A 24,268-nucleotide genomic window follows, 5' to 3' on the forward strand; every position below is an offset into this window, starting at 1 on the left:
ATAAAAGGAAGATTAAAAAAGGAAAAGATGAGATATCTAGAGTGTAAAACTCGGCAATGCAAATGAAAAAAAGTGCCCAACAAATAACATACAAAGATAGGAAGGATTTCAAAATATTTTAAAAGATTCTCAAATTACAGTTTTCCATTTTCAAATAAACTCCAACAGTCAATGGCAAATTACAATGATTAACCAGAGTTACCCAAACAACCATTTTCACGAAATTCTAAATAGACCAATAAAAAAATCATTGTGGATTAAACTCCAAAAGCGTGTGTAACTAAGTCAAAAAAGGAAGTCGAAATGAAGCGACAAAAAGCATTAAACAATAAAAACGTAATTTCTGAATGTGTAAGACAATAAATTTGAACAAAGCTCATAAAAAAATACAGATTGAAATACAAAAGTTTTGATACAAGTGAACAAACTTTAAAAAAAAAAATAATAATAATAATTCTAAAAAATACATAACAATACTTCAATTAAAAACTCAATGTGGAAAAAAAAACCAAGTTTCAGATCTTCAGATTGCTCCCCAGTGACGTGTCGAATAGAAGTGCCATCGCGAGTGAGAGAAGGCCCATCAAGCTGCCAGACACAAGGAGCACCACTGCAATCACCTTTGCCGCTGTACAGCCAGGTTTGTAGCTTCTGTAGTATGCAATCATCTGCTTGTTCTTCCGATAGCACGAGGGAATGGCTGGGTCGTAGTATCTCTTTGTGGACGTGAATCTCTTCGCATTGTTCGCAAAGCGCAGATACAGCGCAGAAGGGAACAGGAACATGATCGACACACCAGCAGTAGAGCCCATGATGTCAAACACAAGATTCACTGTTGGTATGAAGTTGGCTAATATCATCGCAATCGCTGTCAGACATGATCCAATCGCACACGACAAGAACAGCCCATTGGAACAAGGCCCGCAGCACGTGCGCTGCCCCCACGGCTTCTTCTTCTCCCCACGCGTCACCTCAATCATGTTGGACGACGCGGAGCTTCCAGCTGACGTGTGCACTGTGCTTGTGCTCCCTCCTTCCATTTGTGCTGGCTCGTATGCTCCTTTCCCTTTTTCTGCTCCTCCGCCGTCTGCTTTCCCTTCCTCTACCTGCACATCTTCTGTCCCTGGCGGAGCCTCTCCGCCCACAAAGCGGTATTCGTAGTCAAACTCTTCGTTCGATGCTGAGTGTCCACCAAAGATAAGCGCAAACGAAGGGATGGGCAGATAGTGGCTTCTCTCCACCGTAGCTGTCCTGCCTGTGGGTGGCGGGTAGATGTAGAACTCTTCCTCCAGATTCTCAATGTTGGACTCTTCCAAAGGAGGTGTTTCAATCGGATTCCCATTTTCGTCCACAAAAGGAGAGATCGAGCGCTCGCTGGGGGTCGCTGAGGAAGATCGGAAATCGGGCGTGCTGCTTCCGCGTGAAGAAGACAAGAGAGGCTGCTCCAAGCTGTCTGAAGGAGAGGAAGCCGAGGCTGATGCTGAGAATGACTCCTGAACGGGATCTTCCATGCTTCCTCTATTTCCTTTTCCTCTTCCTTCTTCTTCTTCTTCTAACTCGTTCGGATTCAGATATGTCATTTCAACTGGAGACTTCATCACAAATTCATGCACATTGCTTCCAACATCAGCAGATCCATCATTATTATTGCCTTCTCCAGCCTTCCCTCCTTCCTCACTTCCGTTACCATTACCTTCCTTCTCCATCATCTTCTCCTGCTCCTTCTCATCCAACATCAGCTCGTCCTTCTCTCCATCGTTGTCGTCTTTTCCTTCCTCTTCTTCTGGCGCATCTGGATCATCAGCATCCTTCGTTTCTTTGCTCAGTACATTCCACTCCTTGTCCTTCTTCATCCTCTCGTCCTCCTCCTCAATCTCCTTCTCCAGTTCAAACAATCTCCCCGTCACCTCTCTCCCACGCCCAATTGGCGTATGCCTCCCAAAAGACTCTGATTGCGTCCTCAGTTTCCGAAACGGAATGTACGGCTCTGATGTCATCCCTGTCATAACATGCCTTGGAGGAGTCCCTTTTGCTTCTCCCAGTCCTTCCTGTGCTTTTACACTTTCTCCGCTTCCGCCTCCTGCTTCTCCTGGTCCTTTGCCTTCGCCCTCCTTCTGCTTTTTGTTTTGCCTCATTTCCATCAGTTGGGGTGGTTCTATATTTGTCACAATTTGCCTTGTGGTTGCAGTCTTCACTTTGATAAATGTTCGAACTCTTCCTTTGCTGTCTTTTGGCTGATTCCTTTCAACAATCATCTTTTTAATCATTGATGTAATGTTGATAAGAGCCATACGCGCAGGAAGCATTTGCACTGGATAGCAGAATGTCACAGTTATCAAAGAACCACATCGCGCCAGAATGGGTAAAATATCTCGCTCTTGAAACATGGTGAGAATGTTACCAGGAGTTGGGTGAGTAAAGTATTGAGAAGTGAAACACATGTAGCCAAACGATCCAGCTGCTATGTAGAAAGTTCCCACTATCAATACTTGCAATATAAGCACCTTTGTCATCGCTGGCTTAGATCTTCCTTTGTACTCGCTCAACACAAGAGGCACATTCTGATGACAACATGTTGAAAAAATAAGCGTCGAAAAAGTTTGTATAGCTTTAATATTTGTTTGTAGCAGCACTGGTGGATCTGCTTTTGGGGATCCTTCTGCTGGAATAAAGCAGCGAATGATTATAACAACAATACATAATCCCATTGATATTGTTCCAAGAAATGAAGTAAATTTCAAAGCATCAAGACTTCTAAACCATCCTAAAAGTTGAAGGATTGCTATTCCAACAATAAGAATAATGATGAAACGCTCAACAAAAATAGAATCTTCTGGAACTCCAGCAACTTTAAGAAGAGCAGGAACAAAATCACTGATGAGGATAATGTAAGCCCAAAGGCATCCAAAACAATTCATGAATGTACAAAGTTCAACAAGAAATAATCCTCCAAAACCAAAAAGTTTTGCTGCCAACTAAATTTTGAAAGATAACAAAAAAATAAACAATTTAAAGTTCAGCAAACTCCACCAAGTGAATAGATTCCGCATGCATCTGCAATAACGAGCAAAAAGTACATAGTACAAAACGCAATTAATTCAACAAGTACATTCATGCTAATTGCAAGAACAAGGCCAGCCTTTGCGTATGCAAGAGGGACACCAAGCATCCCGGCTCCGAGTGTGGAGTTAACCATTGTAAATACAGACATAACAAAATTACCTGTAGGACGCTTCAATTTGCGCGCCGGAGGAGCTGTATCTCGTCCCTCTTGATTTTTTGTCATTTGGATAATGGGAAAATGATTCTTAACGTGTTCATAATTACTCAAAAAGCATATTGCATATAATTATTATTGATTTCAGGAAAGAACAAGTTTGTTCGAGTAATATTCACAACCATAATCATATGAATTCTCTTATAGTTTTTTGTTTAATTCACCGAGAATTCAAAATTTTTGTTAAAATTCTTGTGTTTCTTTTTGAAACATACGGATAAAAGAAAGTTAAGTGCGAAATAATTTCTCCTATTTTTTAATATTTTTCCACTTTTTTTTGAAATTTCAGAATAGGAAATAAAATGTATGGGCGTTTAACCATAAATTACGTATTATAACCTTAAATTCAATGGAGTCTTTACTTACTGTTATGAGTCGGTTGATGCGTGTCTTTGCGCAAGCACGCGTTCCACCTGTTCAATTACCTCAGATTGTTGTTGTTGGATCACAGAGTAGCGGAAAGAGTAGTGTTATTGAGGCAATTGTCCAGAGAGATTTTTTGCCTCGTGGTTCTGGAATTGTTACACGACGACCGCTTCAATTAACTCTGGTTAATGAATCTGCTTCAGGAAGTGATGAAGAATGGGGAGAGTTTGCACATTTGAAGGGGAAAAAGTTCCATGATTTTTCCGAAATAAAACAAGAAATTCAAAATGAAACGAATAAAGTTGCTGGAACAGCAAAGGGAGTATCTGCAGAGCCAATTGTTTTGACTATTCATTCTCCATCTGTTGTTAATTTAATTCTTGTTGATTTACCTGGTCTTACTAAAGTTGCCGTTGAAGGCCAACCAAAGGATATTGAAAAGCAAATTGCTGATATGGTTGAAAAATATATTTCTCAGGAAAGAACCATCATATTGGCAGTTTCACCTGGACCTGTTGATTTAGCAAATAGTGATTCACTGAAACTTGCACAAAGATGGGATCCAAAAGGAGAACGAACACTTGGTGTCATCACAAAATTAGATCTTATGGACAGAGGAACGGATGCGTCTGATGTGCTTCAAAATAGAGTGTTTCGTTTAAGATTAGGATATGTTGGCCTTTGCCTTCGTTCACAGGATGATATTAACAAGAATAAAACTGTACGAGATGCGCTTAAAGACGAAGAAGCTTTCTTTAGAAGTCATCCTGCATATTCTTCTTTTGCAGATCAATGTGGAACAATGTATTTAGGGCAGACGTTGAGCAAACTTCTGTTGAATCATGTTCGAATGTATCTCCCTCAAATCAATAAACAGATTCACGCCCAGCTTTCACAAACACAACAAGAGTTATTGCGATATGGAGTACCACCCGAGGAACAGGGTGGCTTTGGGGTACTTTTGCTAACAGCTATCAATGAGTTTTCTACAAAAGTCAATGAGTCGCTTGAAGGTACAGTTTCTGATGAAGGAAGAACCGAACTGAGAGGAGGTGCGCGGCTGAATCGCGTGTTTCGAGAAGTATTTTTGAATGATTTGGATCGGACCAAGTTCGATTTGGAGATGTCACAGCAAGAGCTTTTGATTCAAATGAGAAACTCTCTTGGTGTGAATTCACTTCTGTTCATTCCAGAAAAGTGCTTCTATCAGCTATCGAAGAAGCAAATAGAGCGGTTGCGTGATCCTTGTGTCAGGTGCGTGGAGCTTGCACATGCTGAGTGCAACCAACTTCTGAAGACAACCCTTCATCATGTGACAGGAATAGAACGATTCCCCAAGCTGAGGCAGAGGCTGCTGGAGGAAACATCGCAAATGGCATATGATCTGATGAAAAATACACTCACTACAATCAACAACATCATCGATGTGGAAGAATCGTACATCAACACACGCCATCCCGAGTTCCGCACAGAAGAAGTTGTTGCCTCGGTGATTATCGAAAAAGAGGAGATGCAAAAGCGACGGGAGATGGAGGTTGAAGAAGCAGCTAAGCACCCAAAAACACAGCAGAAATCATCGTCGAAAGACGGAGCTGGGTCAAATGCGCAGTCTTCGACTGAGGCCACGTTCAAATATTCCATTTCGCAGAATTCTCAGGCGATGAATCTACAGGCGCTGACAGAGTCAGACGAGGTGAAGGTGGAGATTGTGCGCAGGTTGGTTTATCGCTACTTCGACATCACTCGCAAGGCAATTGGCGATCTGGTGCCAAAGACGATTATGCACTTCCTCATCAACGCCCTCCGCCGCACGATGCAGACAGAGCTGATGAAGCGGCTGTACAAAGAATCCTTGTTTGAGGAGCTGCTGAGTGAAGACGAGGATGTCAAGAGAAGACGGTCGCTGTGCGTGGATAGGATGAAAGTGCTGCAGGAATCCACACGCATTCTCGATGATGTCTCCTTCTCGTCTTCGATGTTTGATCTGACAACAGATTCTTTGGATGCACTTGACTCTCGCTCTGCACCTTTGGATAATCCGTCATCATCGTCTACTCCATCATCATCTTCTTCTTCTTCAAGTTCGGATAATTTCTCTCAAAAGCCAACATTTGCTATGTCGTCGGCATCTGCATCTTCATCGTCGACTCAGCCTTCCTCTGGAATGGGAGCAGGAGCGCCTTATTCAACACATAACTCCTCTCAAGCATTCACATTTCCTCCTCCTGTTATGTCTCCAGCAAATCAATCTCTCTCTGGTTTCCCTCCTCCAGCATCCACTTCATCTTCTTCATCTCCTCCTTCTTCAATGACTTCTACAAATTCACTCTTCCCTTCGTCAAGGAGCCCAGGAACGTCCCAGACATTTAATCCATACACACCCGTCAATCAATTTGGCGGGGTCAGTTCTGGCAATTTGCCCATGATGTCTTCACCTCTCGATAAAAAAAGAAAGTATTAAATATTTTATTGTCTTTAAAAATGTGAAAGATATTTGATGGGAAAGAAAATTGCATTTTATGTTTGTATTAATTATATAAATTAGTAATGACATTTCGCTACTTTACTCTTACTATTTTAAGCATTGATTGATCGAAATTTTTCATTTTTTCGATCTTAGATTGCATCTTTATATTCATTTTTGGTAACTTTGTGGATTTGCGAATTTTATTTTTCTTTATTAAAGCAAAAATGAACAAGTGTTTGAAGATGAAAAAAGAAAGTCTTGTTTTTAATGTTGAATAACATCAAAGCGAAATGTTTTGAATAAATTTTTAAATATAACTTTATAATTTTTTTAGCCAAAAGAGAAGATCAATCAATATGTTCAAATAAACTGCATTTTTTGATAATTGAAAAAAAAAATCAATGATGCATTGGTTGAAAAGAGTTTTCTTGTGATGGATAACGATGAGATAACTCGTTTTCTTCTTCGTTTTCGGTTTCTTGATTTTCGTAATTATGCGCATGTGAATGTATGTCTTCTGCAGAATCATCGTCAAGAATTTTGTTATTCCAATTATCTTTCAGCAATTCTTCTGCAAGTTCGAGGTGGTAATTAGCCAATTGAATTTTTCTTTTTGTTAAAATTTCAGATTCCTTATTTCGTTCAAAGTTTTGTCTCGACTGCAGCGGAGTTGGTAATTCCAATACGTCTTTAGCGTTTGCTGCTTTCTTTTTCAAAAAATTAATAATGTTATGTGTCACTTTCTCGGCTTGGTTCTTCAGTTTGTAAATCTCAGGAGTACTTGTTTCTGGTATTCTATGTGAACTTCCTTGAGTAAGCTCTTCAGCAAAACAATTGTAAATGGATATAATCTTTTTAAAAAATAAAATAAAAGACTTTTAATAATTGAAAAAATTAACCTCAAGAAATATTAACATTTTCGGTTCAAAAATGCATTACGAATAATTAATTAGTAAATGCAAATTTTAATCATGATTTAAAAAGAAATTACATTCAGGAATCTCGAATGTTTCGCAATATTTCAAAAGGACCATTATAAAATATTATTTGAGAGAATATTCTTCCATATTAGATACAATGAGAATAGAAATGTTTTATTCGAATAAATATAACTTATTCAAATAAACAAAGTTTATTCGGAATAAATTATTTTTATTGGAATAATAAAAATTAATTGGAATAAACTCTGGCTTTTCGGAATAACTTTTTTCTTAGAAAATTTATTGTGGTATTCAAAAAAATTCACTTGAATCACATTCTCAAAAAGCATTTATATGTTAATTAATTCCACTTATATTTTGGAAAAAACTATTTAATAAACAAGATTTTGTTTTAATGCATTAGGATTAGAAATTTTTGAAATGTTATTAAAAATGAATGATGACATAAAATATTCTTCAATTTGCAACTAATAAAAGCAATCAAAAATAGACTTACAGTTAGCAATAAATTATAATTTATCATTTCGCTATATTTGTTAATTCTTTATTGTAATTTTTCCATCTATATTTCACATTTATGATCAAACAGGATAAAAAAACCAAAAACAATATCCAATTGCAAAAGGAGAAGTAATTGGATGAACAACATTTTGCTGAAATTGTTCATGATACCTGATTATTCATGTTGTTCGCCCCTCCACTTGAAACTCTATCAGTTGCAGATGATGATGTTCCAGTTGTTTTTGTGTCATTCCATTTGCATTCAGAAAATGAATTCTCCTGATCGTCTGCTATTTGCTGTTTCATTAACTTTTGTAGATTCCTTGCACTTTTATTGACTGCAGCACTTCGAGATCGATAGAACCCGATGAACGAATTGTTAGTGGAGGAAAATGAAGGTTTGGACAATGAAGAAGAAGAGCTCGGGATGAATGTGCAGAGGGACTTCTGTGTGAATGAAGAGGAGTCGGTGGATGGAGATTACAGCATGAATGGGTTCTACGGACTTCCAACAAGAACAGAAGGTGAAGACAATTGTGTGTGTGGCAAGGGAGAAAACGGAGTGGTGGCAAATGTTGAGGAGGCTGTGATGTTTTGAGTGTGCAGCTAGGCAGATGAGAATGTGCTGTCGAATAATCAGAATATTTGCTATGTTCACTTCTCAACCTCTGCCCCTTTTTTTCTGTTGCTTTATGTGCAAGTCTTGTATCGAAAGCGTCTATTTTCGATGTGCAAAACTCGTCTTTCTCCTTTGTCTTCGTCTTCGCCTTTGGTTCTTCCTGCTGTCTCCCTTTCCTCTGCTCTGCGCTCAATTTGCTTCTGAAATCCGCTTTCTTTGACTCTTTAATTTGAACTTGAACTCCTCTCTCTTCGCTTCTCGGGGTGATATTAAGCAAGTGGATGACTGTGATGTGTCTGGCAGCTTCTTCCTCTAATTCCCATTTCCCCTCGATATCTATTCGCTCAATCAGCACAGTTATCTCGCGGAAGCCGTTCAAACCTCCAAGCAGTGCAGGATGTACAGCTGTGGAAGATGAAATAAATCATGATGCACATTCATAGAAGCTGCAGAATGCATTGATGGCGAAGAAGAAGAAGAGGGAGAGGGAGAGGGAGAGGGAGAGGAACAGGACGATCTGTTCGAAGATTGAGGATTCTGCGGGATCTGGATAGAGCTAGATATTCCATCTCTGACAGCTGAAAGAGAAATGTCTGTCTTGTCTTGCCCAGCCAAAGAGCTGCCCATGCAATCAGAACAAGGCTATGAAAAAAGCAGGTTAGTTGTGCTTGCCTGCTTCTTGCTTCCAACTGCTCACAGATCAACTCCACAAATACTTTTGGCATGAGATTCTAGTTGCATTTTATCCAATACTCAAATGACACGTAACCAAGTTCCCACTTGCCATACTCATCCCGCGCGAATCACTCTTGTAATTACCATCCACAACAATTTTCCGATCTTTCATCCCAGTATTCAGCTCATTCATCTTTTCTGCATGCTGATTGTCCAAATCCATGAATTAACAAAATTACATCCGTTTCATACTTTCTGAACATCAATATTTGTTGTGTAACATTCACAGAATGAGTTATTCGACGAAAAAAGTTTGTGATCATCTCGAAAATACACGTCGTGGCCATAAGGAGTTGAATTACTGCAACAGCAATCGTGGAAGAAGATGAAATAACAATTATGATAGTCACTTGGAGCTTCTGATTGATACTGCTTGAAATCCAATCCTCCACCTCTTGTTGATGTATTGCACAAAATGAATAGGACATTTCTTATTTTGATTTGTGTTGTAGGAATGAAGGAGCAATAAAACTCTCTCCATCGAAATTTGAGAAAGAATGAGAAGTATTAAAGTACAAAAACATACGGACTCTCCCCTTTGCAACATTCTGCTCCAAATTGGATTTTCTCATTTGAAATTTTACGAAAGGAAATGCTTATTCGTAATCTGTATTATATGTTTGATTTCAACTCAATTCCGTTAATCGATTCTATAAATAATTTCATCAAAAGCCTGCCATTCCTTGCATAATCAACGCTTTTTGTTTCATTGAGTTAAACCCTTCAAATATTGAACATCATTATGATCCATTCACATTTATGCAAATTTCATCTTTTGTATTTGAAGTGTTTCTTGTAATTCTATTTGATCTCCAATCCTATGGCAGAAATTTCCAGTTTTTCTTTTAATTGTTTGAGACCATAACTGTTCGAAAAAAATTTTCTGAATAGCATTTCGATGAATAAATATTGTTTATTAATCTTTAAATGTTCTGAATATTCAGTGCATTCGAACTGATAAAAAGGATCATTAAAATTTTTGTTGAGGGATTAATTGGAATAAACTTGGTCTTTCTGGAATAAATTTTTTTTATTCGAATAAACTGGTGTTATCTGGAATAAACTTTGGTTATTCGAATTATTATTTTTATTTCAATAAAATTTTCTTATTCCAATACCATCTATTATTTTTTTGATATTTGATTTATTGACCTAATTCTGAATTATTATCTCATTTCCAAAAAGTTAGCGAAAAATATAAAAAGAAAATAAATTCTCAAAAAAATCTCGAAAATAAGAAAAAGATTAAATCATTCACGAAAGAAAAAATGTTGGTATTCAATCACAAAAACATCATATGGATGATTCTTTTTGAAAAGTCACAAATGTTTAATTTTCTGATAAATCTAAAATTTCATATTTCGCTAAATATTTTGTCAACAAATATCAAACTTCACTAAAATGGAATCTCTTTCTTGATAAAGCTATTTCAAACATTCTTGAGAAGATTTGTGAGTGGAAACAGAAATTTGAGCAAAAAATGAAAATTTTGAAGTATTTGAAAATTAAACATTTGTGACTTTTCTTAAAGAATCACCCATATGGTTAGTGCACAACATACAGATATTGCATAAAATACAGGACAAGATCGATTTCTCAATAACTGCAAGAGAAAAATTCAGTAAATTTTCTTCAAAATACATCACATAAATACAAACTCATTTGATATTTAAGACTTTCAAAACTTCCTCGTATATGCTCAGAAAAAATATATGGGTGATTTTTTTTGATATCATAAAAAAAGATCAAAAATCGAAAAAATAAAATCAATTGTGGTATTTATTGATCAAAGAGTTAAAGATGATTTTTTGCAAGTATTTAGCTTTTATATCTGTTATATATATTTGTTTTATTTATAAGAACAAAAAAACATACCTTTTTTCATTTAAAAAAGTTTTTTGATCAAGTTTTATAAAAATAAACCTAAAATTTAAAAATATAATCACAAGTTTCAAAACTTGCAATACAAAAATTTTTGAAGAAAATATTATTTGTTGAACATTATGGATGGCTTTATATACATAAAATTTGTGAATTTTCAAAAGAAGTTGCGATGCGTTTAATATTAATTTTGCTGAAACTTCATCATTAAGTTCCTGTTGTTGCTGAGCAGTTCAACGGATTCGTCAAATGGAGATAATGTTGAAAAGGATGCAACAAACAACGGGAACAAAATCGTTGCAAATGGTGGAATTGATGCAGATGCTTGTAGCAAAACACAGAAAAACCCATTTGCCACGATGGAGCATGTTCTCGGATGCGTTGCTCCCTTCAGCGATGCCTCCCTCTCCCTTCTCGTCTCCACTTTCACTCCCACAAACACTCTCACATTCCGTGCTCCAAATACAAAAATCACTTGAAAAGATGTATTTTTTCTGTTTTCATCAGAAGTTTATTTTTTTCAATCAATCTTTAATCTCCGCTCAGACAAAAATATTTCTTCTTCGTTTCTTCATCAAATTTTAATCGTTTTCCATTTCACTTCATATTCATGAGATTTTATCGTATTTTCTACTGAAGTATATATCAATGCATTTCTTTCATGGAGCAAAATCAGTACAGGTTATATTATTTCTTCTTCTTTTCTTCAAATAGCATTTCTTCAATCATATCAACAAGCTCTTCAAAACCTTCAATTTCTTTTGCCATTCCCATTTCTCCTTTTTCATCCGCTGCAGACGCACTTATTTCATAGAATTATCCTTCGACTATTGATTTTCCTAAAACAACCGCTTTCTCTCTTTGTTTCATCTTCTGTGATATGTTGAAGGCGCATGCAATAATGCAACCTCTCGAAGATCATCCACATAATCGTTCGTTCCAAATAACGTCTTCTGCCCTGCTCCTTTTGTTTTCTGTGAATTCTTTCAGCTTCCAAATAAAAAAAGTCAGATTCGATCTTCATGGATTGTGCACCCGATGATCGGCTTTTCTTGGTTTGATATTGAATCACTTCCGTTGACATATAATTTCAGCTGATATTCTGAGATAAAGCAAATATACGTTTTGTGCTTCCGAAAAGAAAATAAAAGATGACGCTTGGCACTGAATTCGATGAGAATTTGAATGAAATGGAAATGACAATTTTATTTGTTGTTCGTTGAAGAAGGTTGATGAAAAATAAGGAGTTGAAGGAGAAAATGAAGACAATACAAAAGGATATAAAGGATGAAGTTGCGATTGATCAAAATCATGTGGTATATAAATATTATCATTAATCTGGTTGCTCCTTCGTCTTTGTATTAATCTGGCTCTTCTGTCTGTTCGACTGTTCATCAAGCACAATGAAGCACTATCGCCCTGACTGCATATGGCAAATGTATTACTTTGATTCAATCTCTGCTGTTCTTGTTCCATTGTCTTTCCAGTTCAATCATTACTTTCATCATCTATTTCCATATAACTTGAATCTTCATCTAATTCGATATCAGCACCGTCATCTTCATTATCACTTTTATTTTTGTATGACAAATTCATTTCGCTCATCAGGCGCATCCACCACACAAGTGAATACGGATCAGAAAGAGACGAAGGAAAGCGTCTGTGAAGAGGTTGAAACATGTGCGGAACAAGCGGTAACTGTGACGCCTTTGCAATTCGATTGAAGTCCCAAGGAGAAGAAGAGGTGGAAGACTGTGTTAAGTCAAACAATGAATAAGAACAAGGTGATTTTGATGTCTCAGCCAACGAAGGTGATAAAGGCGAAGATGAATAAGTTTGAGAAGAGGGATGCATAAATGAATAACATGAAGCGCCAAGCAGTCTAGAAACACGAAAATATGGTGAAGAAAATGAAGTTTGACGGAAAATAGGGTGAACTTGTTGAATTTCAAATGAACACGAAGAAGTTTTGTCCATCTGTTCTTCATTCTTTTTCGTTTGAATTCTATCTTTCATTTTTGAATCAGAATAAGACTCATTCTTCGAATCATGCCTTTTACAACTTTCTTTTTCATTGCGTTTTCTTTTTTCAATCTTTTCCTTCAGATTTTTGCTCAAAGAAAATTGAGAAAGTTCTGTTTCTTTCCTTTTCAGCTTTTCCATCAAAACAGTTCTGGCAACTGCTTCCTTTTGCTTCATTTGTCTGAAATACGTTGGATTCTTCTGCTTTTATTCTGCCCTCCGCTGCTTCATTGCTGTTGACATAACAAACATCAGCTCATTTTCTTCTTCGCGAAGAAAAGACATTCCGTCTGCTTCTTCAAAACGGCGGCGTCGAAGTAATTTTGGATAATTGTTTGAATACGAAGAAGAAGAAGAAGATGATGATGATGTTGTTGTTGGGGTGAGTGAATCCAAATGTGGCAGAGTTGAAGTTATCGCAGAGTCATTTTCTTGTCTCAGTCTTCTTTCTCTTCTCCACAACGCACGAGCACATCCAATCCTCTTCGGGAGCACTTCTTTTCTCTTCATCTTTTCTGTCGTGTCTGCCCATCTCCACATTCTCATTTGCCATCGATGGAGCAGTCAGTGCTCGTGTAACAACACCACTATCACACAAAGATGGGCGTGCTTGTGTCTCCACTCCCTGAAGAAGGAAGCGCAGAGCGGGGTCTTCGAGCGAAGGAGCAGACAGATCTCCGCATAGAATGATTGGATGGATGCGCTGGGCAATCGGCTGTGTGGAGGCAGAGTTGAGTACACGAGTGCCTTGTATCTTTTGTGGAAATTGCCTCTCTGTCTCGTTAATTGTCACTTCTCTGTTGATACCCCGTGTGAGCTGCATAAGCTGCATGAGGCGAATGGAGCTGGCTGCTGAAGGAAAGATTGAAGAATGAGAAAACGAAGAGGATGTTGACGAATATGGCTGTTGCTGTGTTTGAGAAACAGATTGGTTTGGCAGGTCAAACAAAAGAGCATTCACAACGAATATCTTTTTTGAGGGAACGAAATGTCGTGTTGATGAAACAGCCTGCGATTGTTGAGAAAGAATTACTGTTTGTGTCCGAGTGAGTGGAAGACGCCTTCTGAACATCACACGAGACGATGAAGAGGAAGAGTGAATTGGGCAAATAAACTTTTGATGATGTCTGCCTGTTGAATCTTTGTGATGATGATGATGATGACGTCTTTGAATATCATCATCAGGAAAGTGTGAAGGCGAAGATTGCATTTCATCTAATTGGTCATCTTCTTCTTTTTTCGTTTCATAGTCTTGTCTATCTTCTTTTGTTCTCTCTGTTAATTCATCACTTTCTTTCTCCTTCTCTTCTTACTCCTCTTCATCATCACTGCAACTTTCAGACTCAAACCCTTCCTCGTTCTCCTTTGCAGCAGCCTCTCTAATCTCATTCCACGCATCCTGGTCTGCATCTTCATACACAAGCCACTCTTTTATCAGTTCACCCAGCCACATTTCTCTTCGCAGGCGCTGCGGTTTCGGTGACAGCATTGAAGCAGCTTTCTTTTTCTTTGCGACTGCTTGCTGTTGAGAGGGAACAGGATACACAGGAAACGAATGCCTTGAACTGGAATGCGGAAGCAACGCTTCTGAAATCAATGGTCTCTTTTGAACAACAGCAGTTTCATTCACATTTTTAATAGGAAGATTTCCTGTTTGCTCTTTTGGTGAAACCTCTTTTCTGTTTGATTCTGTCTTTTGTGCTTGTTCTTTCACCTGGTTGACTGCATCCAAAGGATCAAAGGCGATTTGCTCAGACGAAGAAAGGTGCAATTTGTTTGGAGTTGAAGGACTCTTCCCTCCTTCCAGGGCAAGCGGTCGAATAGCAGGAGGAGTTGAAGCAGAAGAAGCAGAGGTAATAACAGGAGATGAAGATGATGACGAAGAAGACGAAGAAGAAGAAGTTTGCTGAGTTGCGGATTATTCATTTTCCTTCGTTCGAATAGGAATGGACTGAGGTTGAATAGCGGGAGAAGAAGCACCCGAACTTGGTGAAGAGGTTGAAAGAGCTGGTGATTTTGAGTCGATTTTGCAGTCTTTTGTGAGATGAGCATCCAAAGTTTTTAGGGCCAACAGAAGTTCCTGGGTTCTTTCTTCTGTTGTGAGAAATGAAGAAAGATGCCAACTACGAGAAAGATAGCGAAGAAAACAGCTTCGACAGAGCATCTCTTCTTCCAGGAACACTGCTCTGATTGAATGTTCTTATCCCTTTCTCCTTCTGAAACATCAAAGGTGATCCTTTCCCTGCTCATTTCCTTCCCTTCCTGAGTGTCGCCTCTGCTTCCTCTTTGTATGGCCATCAGCCCCTCCACTTCATCCCCCTTCCTCTTCTCAACTCCGCCCTGCTCTGGGTCAGCCCGCTCTTCAGCGCACTCATCAGATCCAACCGAGCCCTCGTTTGCCTCTCTTCGACTGCTGCATACACAGGCACTTTCCGCAGCTTCCACACAAATTGCGCGTTTTCCTCGCTTTTGATTCGCACATAGCGGCAAGGCACATCCAGTTCATCGCTCAAATCTTCAAAGTCAGAATTAGCTAAATCATTCAGCATGAGGTCCAATTTCCGCTCTCTTGTCAAAATTGGAGTTTGGTTTTCTTTCGCCTCTTGCTGCGCCTCGCTGGCCATTTTGTTCTCTTTCTGGTTGGTCGGTGTGCCTGTCTCAAGCTGTGGTTGTAGTATTCCTTGGATGCTGTTAAACAGATTCTTGTCTTTTTCTTCTTTCTCCATTTTCCTGCTCTCCCGCTCTTCTTTCTTCTTTTGTATTTCCTGCAGCTTCATCAGCAGAAGTAGTTTTTATTTCTGATCATCAGATTCCAATGAATAAAACGTGATTTTCGTCTCTTCATCATCCACTTTCCCTTTCTCATCCTGAAACTCATCTTGTATCGCTCTTGTCACTTCTTTGTTCAAATCTTTCATCCCCATCACACCCAATGTCACCCCTCCTCCTCCTCCAACAGCAGGTGACAGCTGAGTCGTAGGTGTGCCAACAGATCATCTACCCATCTCCATCTCTTGGCTGTATTCAATCAACACCCTCCCTCTGACTCCTCTCCATCCACCGTCCATTCACTTCACTCGCGTAAAGCGTATCGTTCCAAAGGCATCTCTTGCTGAAGTATATTGTTTAGGCTGTGGAGAGAGTGAAGGTGAAGATGGGGGAGAGGGAGTTGTTATTGCTGCTTTTGCGATGAAAAAGGCTTTATTTTTGGCTCATTATTATTCGTTTAGCCTTTTTTGTTGTTTTGAACAGACTCTTTTGCGTTTGCATTCTTGTCTGATTCTGTTTGATAGTCTTTCTTTTGAAGCATTTCAACACTTTCTTGAACTTCGTTGTTTTCGTTTTCTTTCTTTTTCATCGAAGCACTTTGTTTTGTTTCAGTGTCATTCGCATCATCATCATATGCTCCTTCCTTTTCATTCACATCGCTTTCTGAGCTGTCAGTTGATTCGTCATCTGATAGAATTCCCCCAACATTCACCACATTCCCATAGCTCATCAGCTTCAGAATATTCTTATCATCTGCATTGTCCTCTTCAGACAGCCAGCCGTCCCCTGAGCTTATGTTCCGTCAGTCTTCATCATCGAATTCTTCTCAACTTCTTCGGAACACTGTCAGAATCTTTCTTAGCTTCTTTCACTCCCTGCCCATCTTCATCTCTCTTGTTTTGCCTGTAGAGCTTATCCAACACTTTATAAAGTTCTTTTCTTCACTTTTCAATCTTTCACACAATGATTTTGTTCTGTGACATTTCATATTTCAGATACACTTCCTAATAAAAAATGAATATTGATAATTTGATAATAATTTCATATCACACATTAATAGAAATACAATGACTGGATTTTATAAATTTTTCAAATTAATAATAAAAACAAACTTTGTCAAAAATGAACAAGAATTAATATAGTCACATTGAATGGTCTTTCTGTTTGCACCAGCAAAAATAGTCGATGTGTCAAATAGAAAGACTGGTTTCTGAACAAATAAATCAAAATTCTTGTATTTGTGAAAAATAACAACGATTTGTTCCAAACCTTTTTGCACTTTTGTCAGTACAAGTCAAACGTTCTCACATATTAAATATATAGAATGACTGTAAAATAATAAGAAAAATCTTCGAAGACGGTGCATGGGAAACAATTCATTTCGCACAACACTTCATCCCAAATAAAAAATATGTTAAAAAACAAATTATTACCAACTTTTTCCACTAACAGATTTTCAAAAAAAGCATCAGACATGTTTATTATCGTTATTTATTCACATTGAGCAAAATAGATCATGGTATTCTTAATGGCGCCATTAATAATAATTTGTATTTTTTATGATCAAAAATTTCAAAAATTTTTCAAAATTTTTTATTTTTGTTTCATTTAATTTGTGAATATTATTGCTTTGTTAATGCAAACATGTCATCAGAAATTAGTTTTGATTTTTTTAATGTTTGATTAAAGGTGAAAAAAATTAATTTTATTCAAAGAAATATTTTATTGGTATTTTTTTTATTAAAAATGTTAATTAAAAATGAAAAAAAAATTACAAAAAAAAAAAAAAAAAATTAATATTTATTCAATAAGTTGATAAAATGTTAATCCTGACTTCCATCCTTCCAGTGATAAATTTTTCCAATACTGATTCCATTTATCAAATGCTAGCAGTGAAACAACCTCATCGTCGCATTCAAAGAAAATGCTTTTCTCTTCAATCAAATGCTTTTTATCCTTCACAACTGCAATGAAATGTCCATCTTTGAATTTTGATGTTGAATGAATCACAGTTCCACAAAGCTGATATTTTGCTGCAATCATATTATTGTCAGAGAAGAATTTCAGGGAAGTTTTTGCTTTCAAGGGATCAAAAAAGCAGATATCAAAAGGGCCATTTCCTTTTTCAGCAACAAACAGTTGAGTTGGAGGGGGATTGACTGATGAAGGTGTCAGATTGTTATGAAACACACACAAAACACAGGGAAAAGCATCAAGCCTGATCCATTTCAATTCAATTCTTCCAGTTGAACATTTTCCACACACCTGTTTCATTTGATCCTCCTCCTCTTTCACGACAGAAAAATAAGAATTTAAACCTTCAACAATATCAGCGTTTGATATTGGCACCTCCAACGTGATTCCCCTTGGCTTTGAAGTCAATTGATTACAAGACTGACATTTCATAAACTTGTGACTATGAAGTTGAAACTTTTTAATAACACCATCATCCTCCTCCGACAATAACTCCAGAAATTTTTCATATGTTGAAAGAGAACCTTTGGGTTCCATCAATGGTCCAAAATTATTCTCATACATCTGAATCATTCTCTTCGTTCCCCAAAAGAATTTCTGAAAATCACACCCACTCAAACATTGCAGAACCATTTGAAGCGATTGTCGATCTGTTAAGTTTCTTTTGCTCGTAAAGCTCCTTCCCAAATCCAGAGATGCAAAACATTGACATAATGAACTGAATGAACAAGTCTTTCCCAGATTCCTCAATCCTCTTTTCGAAATTTTGTATTTGTAAACACAAGATCTTGAACCCACATCACCATCCATCACATGCATTGATAAACAGTCGATAAATCTCTCAATTGGTGCAAACATCAGATAAACTGTGTCAGTTCTTGAAGGGTTTTTTGAATTGGATTCCATATCGTCATCTTCATTTGAAGATATTTTCTTTTTGCTGTGAAAGAGTGTTGCAAACTCTGACTCAAAGGGTGATAAAGTTGACAAAGTTAAAGAGGGAGAGGAAGGGGAAGAAGAAGAAGAAGAGGAGGAGGAGGAGGAAGAGGAAGAGGAAGAGGAAGAAGAAGAAGAAGAAGGAGAAGAAGAAGGAGAAGAAGGAGAGGAGTGAGATGGAGGAAAAGGAGAAGGGGAGGATGAAGAAAAGGAGAGGAAGAGGAAGAGGAGGATGAGAGAGAGGAAGGAGAGGAGTGAGATGGAGGAGAAGGAGAAGGAGAAGGAGAAGGAGAAGGAGAAGGAGAAGAAGATAAAGAGGAAGATGAAGAGGGGGAAGCAGGAAAGGAAGCAGATGAGAATGCGGATGAAATAGTTGAAGGATGAATATTCGAAAGAGTTAGTGGGAAAGAAGAAGATGGAAATGATGGAGAGGAAGAAGATTTAAATGAAGATGGAGAAGCCATATTCAAAGGATGGAAAGAGGATAAATTTGAAGCAGAAGGGAAGGATGAGGAAGAAAATGAAGTCGATGGGAATGAGGAGGAGGAAGGAGATGAGAATGATGGGAAAGGTGAAGAAGATGATGGAATTGATTTTTCTGATGGAGGAAAAGCAGAAAACATAAAAGGAGATGGAAAGGAGAGAGGGTTGATTGAGGAAGATGAGGATGATGATAATGTTGAAGTTGATGGTGATAATGAAGATGATTTCGGAGTGTAATTGAGTGAAATGCAATCTTCTGAATCTTCCATATCCATTTCTATTGTTTCAATTTTTTCATTTTCGGCTCCAAGATATCCAAAATATGATTTTGAAGAATCACGTTGAGAAGAACGTTGTTTCCTTTTCATTGACGGTGTTCTGTCTGTTGAAATTTCTTTCTTTTGATCGAAAAAGGATGCTCGAAAAGGCGCTGGTTTAATTACAAACCCAAACTCTTGGCTTAGTGTCTGCTGAGAGAATTCTTTTGTCAGAATCAATAGCATTTCACTTTGTAATTCATAGGAGAGGCTATTGAAAACATGACTCAGCTCTTTTATGGTTCGTTTCAGTGGATCTTCATATTGCAAAATAAAATAATAATAATAATAATTATTTATAAATAAAAAAAGAATATTTAAAAAAACATTGAATAAAGAAAAATTACATAAATAAAACATTGTTTAAGAAAGACACGCCATTAAATGATTTTAATAAACTTTCGAAAAGTTGCCTTCCTACTTGTGTTTGTTGGAAAAACATAAATGAAACCATTTCTGCGTGAGAGAGTGACATTTTTTGAAAAAAATTTGTGAGTTGGACCATATCCTTCTGCAGGCTTCTAAATTCCAATCCATTATGAACCCTTTTAGCTGACAACATTGTCGATAAACCGATCCAGTCAATGAAATTGCAATATATGGGAATTTTTTTATGAGAAATGGAACTCATAAAACAATAAAAAAAAATAATAAAAATCAAATTCAACTAAATATGTTAAATTTCTGACCAATAAAAAATTGAACATAAAAAAATAAACAATGTTTATCTATTTTTGAACAAATATAAAATAAGATACGATAAAAAAAATATTCAAAGTTTAATGAAAATTTCTAAATTTTTTTCATTGAGGAAAAAATAATTAACAACTCATATTGCTTTCTCATTATTTGATAATTAAAAAATAAATTTCAAATACTAAAAAAAAATATTTAAATTTCTAATAAATATTATTTTTATTAATTTTGATATCACATTAAAAAAAAGTTTTAATAATTAATTAACAACATTCATATGACTTTTTTTACATTAATAAAGCAATAATATTCACAAATTAAATGAAACAAAAATAAAAAATTTTGAAAAATTTTTGAAATTTTTGATCATAAAAAATACAAATTATTATTAATGGCGCCATTAAGAATACCATGATCTATTTTGCTCAATGTGAATAAATAACGATAATAAACATGTCTGATGCTTTTTTTGAAAATCTGTTAGTGGAAAAAGTTGGTAATAATTTGTTTTTTAACATATTTTTTATTTGGGATGAAGTGTTGTGCGAAATGAATTGTTTCCCATGCACCGTCTTCGAAGATTTTTCTTATTATTTTACAGTCATTCTATATATTTAATATGTGAGAACGTCTGACTTGTAATGACAAAGCTGTATAAAAGGTTTGTAACAAATCGTTGTTATTTTTCATTAATATAAGAATTTTGACCTATTTATTTAGAAACTGGTAATTTTGTTTGGCACATAGACAATTTTTGCTGATACAAACAGAAAGACCATTCAATGTGACTATATTAATTCTTGTTCATTTTTGACAAAGTTTGTTTTTATTATCAATATACAAAATACTCAAAAATCAATTATTGTCTTTTTTTGAGTGACTGAAGTGATGACAAGAAGATGAATGAAGCTATAAAACATAATATAAATAAATGCATCATTTCGAGAAAAATTAGAAAGGCTTATTGAAATGTTTCGTGTTGTTTGCCTTTTCATTAACGATTATATATTTTTTTTTCCAACTTTTGAGTTTATTCAAATAAAGATGTTCATTCCTGTTTTTTTTCAATTAAATAATGTTCAACCTCAATTCCATCATTCATTCAGAACCAACTGATGAGAGTTCTCGACAACAATGTGTATTTCTCTCTTGTCTCTTCAGCATCCTCCTCCTCTTCTTCTTCCCCTTCTTCTTTATTGACTGATCTGTCAATTTGACCGCTTAACGGAGCCATTTTTGCAAGAACACACGAAAAAATCAAATACTTTTTTCGCCCAGTTCTTCGCATGTTGAACACATGTAGTTCTGTATTTGTGGTTGAAACAGACAATCAAAAAACAAGTGGATGCTTGGAGAAATTTACTGATGCTGGAGACATCAACAGACCATCGCAGTCAGTTCGCATTGCTCCCGCCTGTTTCTTTAATTTTCGGATAAAGAAGAAGAGCAAGATACCAGCGAAATGTGAAAAATTGCATCAACAACAGCACAACTGCATTGCATGTGGTGGCTGGCCTGTGGATCCTTCCTTCTGCAACTGTTGTGGATGTGCACCGCCACAACACGGAGAAGGCGATTCTATGGAAAGAACTAGCTTTGATCCAGTTGAACCACGCGTTTGCCCACGAGCTCGCTCCAGCCGACGAGACATTCAACCGCTACGATGGGCTGCTCTACACAGAGGCTGGCATGCGCTTACTGCCGGATCTGTTGCATTTTCCTTTCAATTTAGGTACCAATCCGCTGCTATATAAAGACACAGAGGTGTTTGTGTGTGTGTGCAAAGCAACATGAAAATATCCTATTGATTGGCAAACACACAATTTTACAAATTTTAATGTGAGAGTGGAGTATTGAGTGGAGGAAGGAAATATGAGGAAGGGGATGATGCATCAGATGGGAGGGATGGGTCTGGGTGGAAATGGATGTGGAGGAGCAAGTGGAGGAGAAGGAGGAGGATAAAATGATAACAATGGAGGAGATGGAAGTTGTGGAAATCAAGGAGAAAACAAATGAGAATGAATATGTCCCATTTCAATAGATCCACGCGAGGGACATCTTGAAGCCGGAGAAGAACGTGTGAATAGATTTTCATGTGACAGCCACAGCAAGTGTATTCATCAAGCTTCGTTCATCTGAAAGCATCTGGGAGGAGGGAAGCACGCGGTGAAGAAGATTGCATGCCAGATGCTAATTCAAATCAAAGCACGTGTTGGGTTTGAGAGCGAGCGAGAAGAAGAAGAAACGGAAATGCATTTACTGGAATAAATAACCCATCGGCGAGGTGGATGCACCAATGCAGTCGATCGTGATGCGGAACAAAGGTGGGACGAGCATCGACAACAGACTCGATCTGACTGATGAAGAGCGGCTGAGTTTTTCCACATCTGAATATTCACTGTTTGAATAACTTTTCACAACAGGGATTGTGCAAGCGCATGAAATGTGGAAAACAAATTGTTTCTTCCGTCCGCTGATGCAAAGAGGTTATTTGGAAAGGATTCCGATCAATCTGGGAAGCAGGTACAGCTCGATGAGTGTGATGAACGCGAATGTTGGAATAGGAGGAGCAGTTTGAGGAGATGGGAATGTGAATGGAACGAATCATTCACCATCATCGAACAATGGAATAGTGATGGGAATTGGTGGAGCACAAGGAGGAGCACAAGGAGCAGCCGGAGGAGGAAGTGATGGAACAGAAGGCATCACACACGCGGAAACAGTTCTGCAAGCGCTGCTGGCGGGCGACGGTTTCATCGCGAAGGAAGGAGCAGAGCCACTTGTGGATGAGAAAAAGACAACTATTCCAGCTCCTCTTTCTCCTTTGCCTAGCAAGCTGTGCTTATTGTCACATGAGCAAATTGGCTTTGGGAGTGTGGCAGATGGGAGCATCGAGCGGAGGCTGGTGTGTCTGGTGTGTCTGCGTGCGAGGAGCATCCTGCATTGCAGAAGAGGGCATGTGAGAAAGGAGAGAAGAGAGAAATTATATTAGATACAGAAGAGAGTCGTCCACTGATCAAGTCGGATGCTTCGATAATTTGGCCGATTGGAGGAAAGAGGACAAAAGGAGAGAAATGCGTATGTGTGTTGTGCAGTCGCATGTTCTTAAAGGCTGTTCAAGTTGAAGAAATTTCATTTCAATGAATTATCATTATCGTTATCTTCACATTTTCGATCTCAAATTGTTATTATCTTTTTCAAATGTGAATGAAGTCGGTGGTGAAATTACAAAAAAAGCGAAGCAGAAATGGATGATTATTGGCATTAGGAGAAAAAAGTGATCAAAAAGAGGATATATGTGTTTTGATTGTGATCGATGAATAATTATGTGAAAAAGAAAATAAAAGAAGATTTGTGAAATGAAACAAAGAAAAAATTAAAATTGTTTATTTATAGTTATTGTTTCATCTCGGATATTTCAAAAAGAAAATAAATAAATAATTGTTGATGTTCAAACAATAATCAAACTTATTATTTTTATTTGTTCATCAGTTAAACAAATAATCTCTATTCAACACATCTGTGCAGTATTTAAAAATTTATATATCTCTCTTTTTTTTATTATTATTTGCTCATTTCAGAATTTTTTATTTAGAAATAATTTTTTTTATTTCTATTTGTTATCAAAACTAATTTATTTTAATGGTTCGTTTCATTTTTTTGATTTATTTTGCATGAAAAAAAATATTTAATAATGAAAACGAACTTTAACAAAAAAATGAGTTAATCAATTCGAATTGAAGAAAAATATATATATATATTCGAAGGTTTATTAATTTTTTATTTCATTTTTTTTTAAAAAATTAAAAAAATTCCAATTCACATAGTTCAAAAACATCTGCATCATTTTATTTTTCCAAATAAAAATAATCACAAAAATGACGACAAGCTCAAATGAGAAGTGTGATCAGTCACTAACAGATATTTGAAAAAATGAGTATGATTAATCATTTCGATGCAGATGATCAGTATTTGACAAAAACAAGAAGGAAAAATTTTGCAAGAGGGAATGTTATTGGAAAAAAAAGAAACACAATGATAGATCAAAATTTCGATCATTCTTTTTCAAATAACACTCCCTCTTGCAAAATTTTTCCTTCTTGTTTTTGTCAAATACTGATCATCTGCATCGAAATGATTAATCATACTCATTTTTTCAAATATCTGTTAGTGACTGATCAAACTTCTCATTTGAGCTTGTCGTCATTTTTGTGATTATTTTTATTTGGAAAAATAAAATGATGCAGATGTTTTTGAACAATATAAAATTATTAGTCATTTTCG

The 24,268-nt window shown here is 36.7% G+C and overlaps 10 protein-coding genes across 10 annotated transcripts; 2 read left to right on the forward strand and 8 right to left on the reverse strand.

Annotated features, from left to right (window-relative positions):
* Positions 1 to 259: 259 nt before the first annotated feature.
* On the reverse strand, positions 260 to 3,286 carry MONOS_8037 (putative AminoAcid/AuxinPermease(AAAP) Family Protein; the record flags this gene model as incomplete). Its single annotated transcript, XM_067878412.1, has 2 exons — positions 260 to 2,975; positions 3,026 to 3,286. 2 exons carry the CDS (start codon positions 3,284 to 3,286, stop codon positions 516 to 518), a joined length of 2,721 nt encoding a protein of 906 aa, XP_067719067.1. The 3' UTR covers positions 260 to 515.
* A 322-nt stretch (positions 3,287 to 3,608) lies between these two features.
* On the forward strand, positions 3,609 to 6,367 carry MONOS_8036 (Dynamin-related protein 1B (Dnm1B)). Its single transcript, XM_067878411.1, has one exon. It carries the CDS (start codon positions 3,627 to 3,629, stop codon positions 6,102 to 6,104), a length of 2,478 nt encoding a protein of 825 aa, XP_067719068.1. The 5' UTR covers positions 3,609 to 3,626; the 3' UTR covers positions 6,105 to 6,367.
* Positions 6,356 to 7,139, reverse strand: MONOS_18334 (uncharacterized protein). The gene is made up of 2 exons (XM_067871345.1): positions 7,010 to 7,139; positions 6,356 to 6,961 (listed from the first exon to the last, which is right to left on the reverse strand). The coding sequence occupies exons 1-2, from the start codon at positions 7,025 to 7,027 to the stop codon at positions 6,509 to 6,511; spliced, it is 471 nt and encodes a 156-aa protein (XP_067719069.1). The 5' UTR covers positions 7,028 to 7,139; the 3' UTR covers positions 6,356 to 6,508.
* Positions 7,140 to 7,857: 718 nt separating this feature from the next.
* Positions 7,858 to 9,069, reverse strand: MONOS_8035 (uncharacterized protein; the record flags this gene model as incomplete). Its single annotated transcript, XM_067878410.1, has 2 exons — positions 7,858 to 8,576; positions 8,961 to 9,069. The coding sequence occupies 2 exons, from the start codon at positions 9,067 to 9,069 to the stop codon at positions 7,858 to 7,860; spliced, it is 828 nt and encodes a 275-aa protein (XP_067719070.1).
* A 3,206-nt stretch (positions 9,070 to 12,275) lies between these two features.
* MONOS_8034 (uncharacterized protein) lies at positions 12,276 to 12,803 on the reverse strand (the record flags this gene model as incomplete). Its single annotated transcript, XM_067878409.1, has 1 exon — positions 12,276 to 12,803. The coding sequence occupies one exon, from the start codon at positions 12,801 to 12,803 to the stop codon at positions 12,276 to 12,278; it is 528 nt and encodes a 175-aa protein (XP_067719071.1).
* Positions 12,804 to 13,233: 430 nt separating this feature from the next.
* On the reverse strand, positions 13,234 to 14,019 carry MONOS_8033 (uncharacterized protein; the record flags this gene model as incomplete). Its single annotated transcript, XM_067878408.1, has 1 exon — positions 13,234 to 14,019. One exon carries the CDS (start codon positions 14,017 to 14,019, stop codon positions 13,234 to 13,236), a length of 786 nt encoding a protein of 261 aa, XP_067719072.1.
* Positions 14,020 to 14,118: 99 nt separating this feature from the next.
* On the reverse strand, positions 14,119 to 14,861 carry MONOS_8032 (uncharacterized protein; the record flags this gene model as incomplete). The annotated part of the gene is made up of 2 exons (XM_067878407.1): positions 14,119 to 14,715; positions 14,796 to 14,861. The coding sequence occupies 2 exons, from the start codon at positions 14,859 to 14,861 to the stop codon at positions 14,119 to 14,121; spliced, it is 663 nt and encodes a 220-aa protein (XP_067719073.1).
* A 245-nt stretch (positions 14,862 to 15,106) lies between these two features.
* On the reverse strand, positions 15,107 to 15,586 carry MONOS_8031 (uncharacterized protein; the record flags this gene model as incomplete). Its single annotated transcript, XM_067878406.1, has 1 exon — positions 15,107 to 15,586. One exon carries the CDS (start codon positions 15,584 to 15,586, stop codon positions 15,107 to 15,109), a length of 480 nt encoding a protein of 159 aa, XP_067719074.1.
* Positions 15,587 to 16,035: 449 nt separating this feature from the next.
* On the reverse strand, positions 16,036 to 16,308 carry MONOS_8030 (uncharacterized protein; the record flags this gene model as incomplete). The annotated part of the gene is made up of 1 exon (XM_067878405.1): positions 16,036 to 16,308. The coding sequence occupies one exon, from the start codon at positions 16,306 to 16,308 to the stop codon at positions 16,036 to 16,038; it is 273 nt and encodes a 90-aa protein (XP_067719075.1).
* A 6,311-nt stretch (positions 16,309 to 22,619) lies between these two features.
* Positions 22,620 to 22,976, forward strand: MONOS_18335 (uncharacterized protein; the record flags this gene model as incomplete). The annotated part of the gene is made up of 1 exon (XM_067871346.1): positions 22,620 to 22,976. The coding sequence occupies one exon, from the start codon at positions 22,620 to 22,622 to the stop codon at positions 22,974 to 22,976; it is 357 nt and encodes a 118-aa protein (XP_067719076.1).
* Between the last annotated feature and the right edge of the window lie 1,292 nt (positions 22,977 to 24,268).

The sequence above is a fragment of the Monocercomonoides exilis genome (assembly GCF_001643675.1).
Source record: "Monocercomonoides exilis strain PA203 chromosome Unknown scaffold66-335014, whole genome shotgun sequence".
Classification (NCBI taxonomy): Eukaryota; Preaxostyla; order Oxymonadida; family Polymastigidae; genus Monocercomonoides; species Monocercomonoides exilis.